The following is a 9658-nucleotide window of genomic DNA, read 5'->3' as shown; positions in this document are numbered from 1 at the left end:
AAGTAACTGGCCCATGAGCTTCCAGCTCCCCAAAGGAGTACTAGGACTACAGATAGGCATCACGTCCTGCCTTTCTACATGGATTCCACAGATTGGATCTGGGTTGCTGTGAGGCTTGCGCACACCTGTGTGAGCCAGCACCCTTATCATCTATGCCGTATATCTGGCCTACAGTTGGCAGGGTTTTTAGCATATCTACTGAGCCTGCTTTGTGTCTGAGGCTATGCATCCCAGGTGCTGAGGTTGATTGAAGTGGCAGATCCAGACCCCCTGAAGGCCTCATAGTTAGGAGCACCTGGCTTGTGACCTGCCTCCATCACTGAGAAGCATTAGCCCAGATTCTGCTCTCCCTGGGCCTTGGGCTCATACTTTATAAAGCTCTTTGCATAGTTCTGGTGCAAAGTTTGTGAGGGACTCTCTAAAGGGTGTGATGGCACCATGTGCAGTCTGGGTGGACAAGGTAGCCATGGGTCCTGCAGCCTGTCACTATGAATGTTCAATAAAGCAGGTTGTCTCCTCTACCACCACGATGGACAGGTTAACTGGCCTTTCTCCTGGTATAAGAATACACTTTAATGTTTTAAAGATAGTGCTTAAGTATGACATAATTTGGGTTTGATACTAGCTGGTCTTAGAATTTACTTACCTCGGTTAGCCTGTATGATACATTTTAAGAGTACCTTAGGGCTAGCAAGACTGCTCAGCAGACCAAGGTGCCTTCTACCAAGCTGAACTAGTTCAATAACTAATTCAAGCACTGGGACCCAGGAGGGACTGACTCCCAGAGTTGTTCTCTGGTCACATGCCATGGTCCATGTGCCCATACAGAAGCATATACATACATGTTTTAAAAAATATTAAGAGTACCTACTTTAGAAGGGCATGCCTGTGCTCTTGGCCTTAGGCATACAAAGGTAAGAGGATTGTCACAAGTTTATGGCCAGCCTGATTTGTAAATTACCGGTTCAGCCAAGGTTAAGCAGTAAGATCCTGTCTCTAAAAGTAAAAAGATTAGGTATGTGCTTTAGCTTCAGCTTGCTTATGAGTTTAAATAAATTGGCGGACCGAATGTGCTTATTCAAAAGGATAGTAATTAGGGATGTGTTTGTGTGTGTATCAGAGAGACGAGTTGGGGGCTGGGAGTGTCTCATGCAGATCGGCGGGCCTAAAAACTACTTATATACTTAAGCTTGGCCTCAAACTGTAGAAGAGGGTGGCCTTGAAACTGGTCCAACTGCCTCCACTTCCCAAGTGCTGTAATCACAGGAGTGTGTGACCACCACCACCACCACAATTCAGGGTGATTGTTATTCTTTTTCACTACTTTAAAGAGGCTCAGAAACGCCTTCATTCCCCATCTCAAGTCCTGGAAGACCCTCTCCAAAATGGGTAAGGACAGGACACTGAGACGCAGAGGGGCAATTTTTATCTCGGCCGCCCAGTCAGGGCCGGGCGCCATCTTTGTAGAGGGCAGTGACGGCAGCTTCTGGCGTCATCAGTATGCGCTAGTGGAGGTTCCCTGACAGGTTGGGGAGCATCAGGCCAGCTGAGACCGATCGCGGAGGACCAGGATGGGGGAGGTGGTCGTGGCAGAGGGACCCTGTCCACTGCTAGAGGACAGCTTCACGCGCTTCTCGTCGCAGAGCAACGTGTACGGGCTTGCTGGAGGTGCCGACGGGCGAGGGGAGTTGCTGGCCGCCACTCTTAAAGGCAAGGTGCTCGGCTTCCGCTATCAAGACCTCCGACAGAAAATCCGGCCTGTGGCCAAAGAGCTGCAATTCAACTACATTCCCGGTGCGTGGCGCTGTGGTGCTGGGGGCGGGACTGGAGTCTGGTATTGATTCTAAGAACGTCACTGTGATGTGAGGTCAGGGTCTAAACTGGTAATCATTAGGGTCCGAGACAGTGGTCATCATGGCCTGAAAGTAGTTAGGGTCGATTGCGCAAACACAGGTGTCAATCGCATAGTACTCAGTGTTCAGAGGTCATGGTGATAGTGGTTAGACTCGCGCTGACCCAAAGGTTTTACTGCAGTGGTATGAAGTTAGCGTGATTAGGCTGAAAGAGTGGAGACCTGCCTAATCAGTGAACTTTGAACTCCCCTCATAGTGGATGCTGAGATCGTCTCCATCGACACTTTCAACAAGTCACCCCCCAAACAGGGCCTGGTTGTGGGCATCACGTTTATAAAGGTACCACAGCACCCTCCGCCTGTCTACGCCCTCTCTCTTAGTCACTGTGGATCCCACCAAGTCTATCCCAAGTGCTCTGAATCGACTCCAAATGCCTTTCACCTCCCCTACCTCCCCTGAGAGCAGTTTCTATCCCTAGGACTCAGGAGACAAGGGCAGTCCCTTTCTTAACATTTACTGTGACTATGAGCCTGGTTCAGAGTACAACCTGGACTCCATTGCAGGTGAGTAGGGCTGGGGGAGTGTGGGTGGGGCTGCCAGGGGCTGCTGGGCTCACCTTGTGTCCTTCTACAGAGAGCTGCCTGAATCTGGAACTCCAGTTCACACCTTTCCAGCTGTGCCACGCAGAGTGAGTGACCTGGGCACCTGTGTTCTCCTCCCCTTTCCTTGCACTCAGAGGCTTTTGCCTTATCTGGGAAACAAAAGGCTGTTCATATACTAAGGATTAGAAACAAGGGGAGGCCCCAGAATGACGGGAAGCATAGTCAGGAAGTGGGTTTCACGGGACTGTAGCAGACTGGAAGCCAGGCACCACCGTCTCCAGTCTGGTTCTCACGGCGCTCTTCAAAGTGAATGCAGCCAAGATGGCTACATTGTCACCTCTCAGGCAGATCATTCCAGTGAGTTAATTGAGCACGCAGAATTCAACTTCTCAAATTCTAGATCTCTACTTCCCAGACCTGGAGTTGTTCTCTAACCCCCAGAAGCCCTGCGATTCCCAGATTTAAAAGATGCACTTGAAGTTTGGGGATACACTCGCCTAGCGCACGGAGCTCTGAGCTCCACCTGAAGCACACATAAGCCAGTGCTGCATACGTAACCAGTGGTGTATATCTCTAACCCCAGCACTCTGGAGATGGAAGCAGGAGGATCAGAATGTGGTTCAAGGTCATCTTTGGCTGCATAATGAGTTTAAGGCGAGCCTGGGTTATACGAAGATTCTTTTATATTGTGCGCAGGAGAGTCCCATGATGTATAGGTGGAGGTCAGAGAACATCCCCCAGAAGTCAGTTCTTTCCTGCTGTGTAGACCTAGGGATCGGAATCAGATCATCCAGAATGTTAGCACTTGCTTTTATCCACTGAGCCATCTCACTGGCCTTTGCTGTGAGGTTTTGCAGACTCATTCTAAGGTCCTGTTCCTAGAGTGAAGGTTCGAGCAGTCGGGGGCTCTCAGAGCAGGGCTCCCAGCTCCTGCACTTGGCTGCCCTGAGATCTCACAGCTGCGGGACTTAAACGCTGATGCACACAAGTGTGCAGAACACTAGGCCACGCGCCTGGCATGCGAGTCTCTGGATGGCAGGGTTCTTGCAGGCTTTCTTTTTTTCTTTTACAAATACATTCCAGCCTGGGTGCAAGAGGTACAGGTAAGTGGATCAGGAGTTCAAAGCCGGCTATGACTACATAGTAAGTTCAAGACCAGCCTTGGATATCGGAAACCCTATTTCAAAATAAATTGACAGTTGCATTCCTAAATCCCTGGAGGAATTTAACCCCACTCAGGTTCTAGCACTTTCTAGATTTCTCTGCTTTCAGAGTCCAGGTTGGGGACCAGCTGGAGACCGTGTTTCTCCTGAGTGGGAATGACCCAGCCATTCATCTCTACAAGGAGGTGAGGTGGACGGGCTGGGCAGACTGACAGAGCTGGCCCGTGTGCGGGAGGCCACTGACTGACGCCATTGCTTCCTCAGAATGAGGGACTACATCAGTTTGAGGAGCAGCCCGTGGAAAACTTCTTTCCAGAGCTCACGAACCTGACCAGTAGGTAGGAAGGGGACCTCGGCACCCAAAGAAGGGATCAGGGCCCTGTGTCCAGAAAAGCCAGACAGAGCAGGCTGCCCTCTAGCACAACACACAGGAGGGCAACCTTAGAGAAACTAGGAAGCGTGGTGGAGTGTCACTTCCTTGGTAGAATGCTTGCCTGGCATGCTCAAAATCCTAGGTTCCATCCTGTAATCCGGGAATGATAGTGTATACCTCTAACCTCAGCACTCAGGTGGTACGTAGGAACAGGAGAGTCAGGAATTCAAATTCATTCTCAATTTTGAAGCTAGCCTAGGCTACTATATAAGACCCTGTCTCAGCCGGGTGGTGGTGGTGGTGGCACACGCCTATAATCCCAGCACTCTGGGAGGCGGAGGTAGGTGGATTTCTGAGTTCGAGGCCAGCCTGGTCTACAGAGTGAGTTGCAGGACAGCCAGGGCTATACAGAGAAACCCTGTATCGGAAAAAAAACAAATCCACCCCCACCAAAAAAGACCCTGTCTCAAAAAACAAACAAAACAAACAAACAAACAAACAAAAAAGACAGCTTGGTACGGTGTTTCCAGTTGTCAGCATGACCTCAAGGAAGTTGATTGAACCTGGTGGGTGTCCCCAGAGTGAGCAGGGTGGGGCTCAGGGGCTGGCACCTAGTGCTTCAGGGAGGGGCTGGGTGTTCTGGAAAGCAGGGATAAGATCGAGTCCTGGGAAATGAACCTGTCTGTCCACCATTCACCGTCCGCCCACCAGTGTCCTCTGGCTCGACGTCTACAATCTCCCTGGCTCGTCACGGCGGCTCTCAGCTCTGGGCTGCCAGAATGGCTGCGTGCGTGTGGCTCACGTGGACCAGAAGAATGGAGGTGAGGGTCGGGCCCAGGCTGGGGACAGGCCCAGGGATGGGGGACAGGTCCCTGAGTCCCTGCTCTCCACACAGAGATCTTGCAGACATGGACAGTCCAGCAGGATGGGCCCATCTCCCGAGTGATTGTGTTCAGCCTGCCAACCTCGGAGGGTGAGCTCTTTGCTCTAGGCCTGGGGCCTGGGGAGTGGACTCGGCAGCCTCCGCAGGCCCCACCCTAGGAGTCCAGACCAGGCCTCTTGCTCCTCCTGGGCCCCTCTCCAGCCCCAAGCTGGGCCACAGGTTGGCCTCAGATCATTTCTGTTATTCAACCTCTCTCTCCCCACTTTGGTCTAGCCTTCAACTTTTTCTCTACTTTCAACTTTCCCTTTGTGGTCTAGTGGTCACTCCTCATAGTACCTTAGACTAACTTCCCCACCCTTCTCATGCCCTTTGGACTGACAGCTGTCCATCATGATCTCACCGTTCCCCCAGGTGCTTTTCTCCCTGTTCCTTGACCTTGGTTTGTCCTATACTGGCATCCATCTTAACCTGCCCCTCGCCTTCTAAGCAAGGTCCCCTCTATCCTAATTCTCACACTGTGGTCTAACCTTAGACTTCAACTCCACTCTACCCTTTGTTTCTCCTGTTGTGTTCTACCTTCAGACTAACACAGTCTAATGTCTGGTCACAGTCCTGTCATAGTCTAACCTCTAATCTTCCCTTCTGAGGCACAGTCTTGGGTCTTCATCCTGAGGTCTAGCCTGCATGCTTCACTGCAGAGGAGAAGGGGATAAGGAAGATCTTGTCTCCATAGACCTGCCAATTCCTGTCTCTTCCATAGCAACCCAGGACATCCCCCAGCAGGAAGGATACAGTGTGCTTGTGGCCAGCATGCTGGAGCCGGCTGTGGTGTACTGGTGAGCATGTCTGGGGCTTCTGGCCATGATGTAACCTTGTGCTCATGTGCTGTGGTCTAACCTTGTCAACCCTCTGAGGTGGCTAGGGTCAAGAGAGATGCTGTGATCAGGGAGGAGATGAAAGCGCTCACATCTACATCTTGTAGAGGATTTGTTAAGGGTGGGTATATCTTCCCCCGACCCTGACATGAGTGGACGGGATGCCAGCAGACCCTGGCGTGGGCAAGCCTAGACATGCTGTGCTTAGTAATTTCTGGGATGTCACCATTCCCACCATCTTTGATTTTAAGGCACCACATATTGTGCAGTTGAAATGCTAACATAGACAGTCGGCTTTGTGTGTGCTGGGGATGGGGGTGAGATAGGAGCTTAGGAAGTCAAGGCTGCCCTCCAACTATGTAGCTAAGGATGACCCTGATCTCTCCTGGTCCTCCTGCCTCTGCCACCGTGCACTGGTATTACAGGCATGCACCACCGCACCCAGCTTACATGGTGCCGGGTCAAACCCCTGGGCCTCATGCATGCTGTGCTGTTCCAATTTAACCGCATCCCCTCCCTCTCTCCCACGCTGTGCACTGCCATCAGCTCCTGTGAGCTAGTTCCATCCAGCTCTGGTACACTTGTGCCCTGTAAAGTACCAAGTGCTTCCAAGTTCAGAGATCAGGGCACCTGTGTCTCCAAGAGCCACTGTGTGAGTATATACCTAGGAACACAGTAGGCCGTCCAGAAGGGGGCCTACAGGATGGACGCTTGGCGCCAGCCACTTTCAAAGGTACAAACTTTGAAACCAAGGCACACAGTCAGGAGTGAGTCTGGACCTCAGGGCGAACCATTGGGCATCATTTACGGTTTGGAACTGAAGGTGGCAAGGTCCTGTCACCTGACCTTAGCTTCCCCCACACTGGGGACCCTCAGGGACCTTCTAAACAAGGGCCTGGATGATCAGCTTCTCCTGCCTGGCAGTGACCAGTTTGACAGCGTCCTCTGTGGCCTGGTCACTGACGTGGACCTGGATGGACAACCGGAAGTCCTGGTGGCCACCTATGGGCAGGTGGGTCTTGAAAGATGGGCTCCCCCGTGTTCCTGCAGGGACCCACTCCTCAGCCTGTGTGACCTTGGCCCCTGTCCCCACAGGAGCTGCTCTGCTATAAGTACCGTGGACTTCCAGGCGCCAGCAGGGGCTTCCGCCTGCTGTGGCGCAGGAGCTTCGCCAGCCCCCTGCTGGCCATGGCCCACGTGGACCTGACTGGAGATGGCCTGCGGGAGCTGGCCGTGGTCTCCCTAAAAGGGGTGCACATTCTCCAGGTATCAGGCTTGCCGTCGTGGCTGCCACTCCCTGAGGGACGTCGCCCACGCTTGGTGGGAGGGAGGCTGAGAACCGGGCAGGGGGCTGAGCCCAGGTCAATTGCCCAGGTGCAGGCATGGTGTCTTGCCTTTAGGAAGGGGTAGCCTGGTCTTGGGAACTGTCTGGCAGCCAGGAGAATGCTACCCAGTGGCATTCATGAGTGGGGATCAGCCTGGGAAAGCAGAGTTAGACGCTGTGGGTTTTAAAATCTCGGTGTGGGGGTTGGGCAGGGAGGGCTTCCTGTGTCCTGCTGTCTTCCATCTTACTCTCTTGAGGCTGAGTCCCCTGCTGAAGCCCCAGCTAAGCGGGCAGCCTATGAGCCCCAGAGGAGCATCTCTGAGGTCTAACCTCAACTTCCGCTGTCCACTTCTGCCTGGCCCTTGCTCTGCTAACCTCTCATTGTTGCAGGAGCTCACCTTTGTCCTCCCGCTGGGATCTAAGCTCAGCTTCTGTGCAGGTTGAGCCTCGGACACCCTCTCATGTAGCCTGTGTTTGAGCCATCTCTGTCTTTTTTTCTGAATGCTTTCCTATTCCTTCCTTCCCTCTCTCTTTCCACTTAATTATGTGTCTGGTGCTTAGTACCAGACCCACTGTGCTATTCCCCCCAGCCCTTGGCTTTGGGACGTAGAACCAAACCCAAGGGCTTTGTATAGCCAAAGCTGTCCCAGAATTCAGTCCTTCTGTCTCAGCCACTGTACCGCCATGCCCAGCCCTTCTACTGACCTCAAACCTCAGTTCTTTCCACTTGGGACTAATTTTCCCCTCCCACAGGAAGTTGATCTAAAGCTCACCCCAACTCCAAGTCTGGCCTCTGCTCCTATTTGGGAGACCAATTCTCACCCAACACCCTGTGGTCTAGCCTCTGCCCAGTACGGTCTAACATGTGCCCCTCTCTTGTCACAGCTTACCCTCCTCTCTTGTCCCCACAGCACAGCCTGATCCAGGCCTCTGAGCTGGTCTTGACACGCCTCCATCAACAAGTGGAACAGAGGAAACTTCATCAGGGCCTTGGGGACAGGGTGGGTCCCAGGCCTGAGGAGCCCCCAGCCTCCTGAGCACGCCCTCCTCTCAGGTGTGGGCACCTCATGTCTATCATTGTTGATGGGGAGGGAAGCATCTCAGAAGAGGAGTACTCCCCCTGGACTCCCCCAGAAGGGGGGTGCTGGAAGTCCCTGACCCACCCTGGCATGCTGTGTGACCCTAGCTCATTGCTTCCGTCTGAGCCATTTGAAAAGAGGTGTTCTCAGCCAACCGTGCAATCCCATCAGGTGTTGGTCCCTGAGGACTGTTTATACGTGCAGAGCTACAAAGCTGTCCTGGCTGTCTTCGTTTCCTTTGTCTGGCAAGCATCTACCGAGTACTTACTGTGTGCCAGGTTCTACGGTGCTGGATTCACTCTCAAAGAACTGAGGAGGAGGACCTTGCAGAGACTCCTAGGTTGGACCCAGAGGAAAGAAAGAAAGTTACAGTGTGTGGGCGGTGCATTTTTGAAAGCTATGGAGCCATTCTCTGCTCTGGTGAGCTAAACTCAGAAGTACAGACCCAGACAAGTGCCACTGAGGCCACCGTAGGTTCATTGTCTCGACCTAGGATGAATAAAGAACCACAGAGGAGTCAGCAGTGGGGAAGTAAGGACCCCCCAGGGTGGGTCCCCTGGAGACCCATGGAGACCAAGGGACTCTTGTGGGATGTTTAGCATCTCCAGTGGACCCAGTAAGGAGTCTGCAGACGACTCCCTCAGCCCCAAAGTAGACGTGATCATGTGATCATGTCACTGGTCCATTTAGGAGGCAGCTGGTCTCAAAGGAAAGGGATTCGACTGTGCATGCATGGGTCAAGGTGCATAGATTCTGGTGTGGGGTGTCAAAGCTAAACGGAGGCAGACAGGCCCAGGAAATACTGTGCTAAAGCAGGTATCAGGGCTCAGCTAAACAGCCCAAGGATCAGAGAGACAAGAGCAGTCACCACCCCCGTGGGTCCATCAGAGTCAAGGCCCAGAGGAAATGTTGCTTCCCCTACCCCTGACCAGGAATAGAATTGGGGTCAGTTGGATTGGTAAAATTTACAGAGGGAATCCAGGCTGCAGGTGGAGTCTGGGCGCTTCCTCGGAGGGTGTTTGTGGGGTTGAGTAGGTAGCAGTCACTCCTGCTAAGGAAGTCCACCTGTAAATCTGACCACCTTCCTTCACTGCAAAGGTCTTGGGACATCAGATGCCAGCTTCCCAGACTCCAACCTCCAAAAGCCAGGCCAAAGCGTGGGAAGCTTCAGAGAGCTGGAATTTCCCTCTCCTGGCAGCAGGCCCAAAAGTGTCCCTCCAGAGCTGGCAGTGGGCACCGGCTGCTGGCAAGACCTGCCTTCTCCTCGTGCTGTAGCATTTTGTGCCCAGCACCTGTCACTTACCCTCTAGAGGGAGGGAGCCCGGAGTGACCGTGAGGGCGTGCGATGCACGCATCCCGAGGTGTGTGCATGTGTGCACTTACAGGGATGCGTGCTCGCATCTGTGCTCGCATCTGTGCAGCTAGTTGCAGTCAACCACCTGCAGGTTTCAGAATCCCAAAACGATTGGCTTAGGACTTTGCAGTTGGGGGAAAGTCGAGAAGGGG

The 9658-nt window shown here is 53.0% G+C and overlaps 1 protein-coding gene across 1 annotated transcript; it reads left to right on the top strand.

The window, feature by feature from the left end:
• Nucleotides 1-1491: 1491 nt before the first annotated feature.
• Kptn (kaptin, actin binding protein) lies at nucleotides 1492-8365 on the top strand. The gene is made up of 12 exons (XM_052172215.1): nucleotides 1492-1794; nucleotides 2110-2192; nucleotides 2332-2416; nucleotides 2487-2541; nucleotides 3728-3803; nucleotides 3883-3956; nucleotides 4703-4812; nucleotides 4887-4964; nucleotides 5635-5710; nucleotides 6626-6761; nucleotides 6845-7015; nucleotides 7985-8365. The coding sequence occupies exons 1-12, from the start codon at nucleotides 1572-1574 to the stop codon at nucleotides 8108-8110; spliced, it is 1293 nt and encodes a 430-aa protein (XP_052028175.1). The 5' UTR covers nucleotides 1492-1571; the 3' UTR covers nucleotides 8111-8365.
• The last annotated feature ends 1293 nt before the right edge of the window (nucleotides 8366-9658 follow it).

Source organism: Apodemus sylvaticus, chromosome 1 (assembly GCF_947179515.1).
Source record: "Apodemus sylvaticus chromosome 1, mApoSyl1.1, whole genome shotgun sequence".
Taxonomy (NCBI): Eukaryota; Metazoa; Chordata; class Mammalia; order Rodentia; family Muridae; genus Apodemus; species Apodemus sylvaticus.
Note: the sequence above shows the minus strand (reverse complement) of the source record. Positions and strands in the feature narration are given on the sequence as shown.

Coding starts and splice junctions, on each gene's coding strand:
- Kptn (XM_052172215.1), top strand. CDS start 1,572: ATGGGGGAGGTGGTCGTGGCAGAGGGACCCTGTCCACTGCTAGAGGAC. Junction 2,193..2,331: donor TGGGCATCACGTTTATAAAG/GTACCACAGCAC, acceptor TTCTATCCCTAG/GACTCAGGAGACAAGGGCAG. Junction 2,542..3,727: donor TTCCAGCTGTGCCACGCAGA/GTGAGTGACCTG, acceptor CTCTGCTTTCAG/AGTCCAGGTTGGGGACCAGC.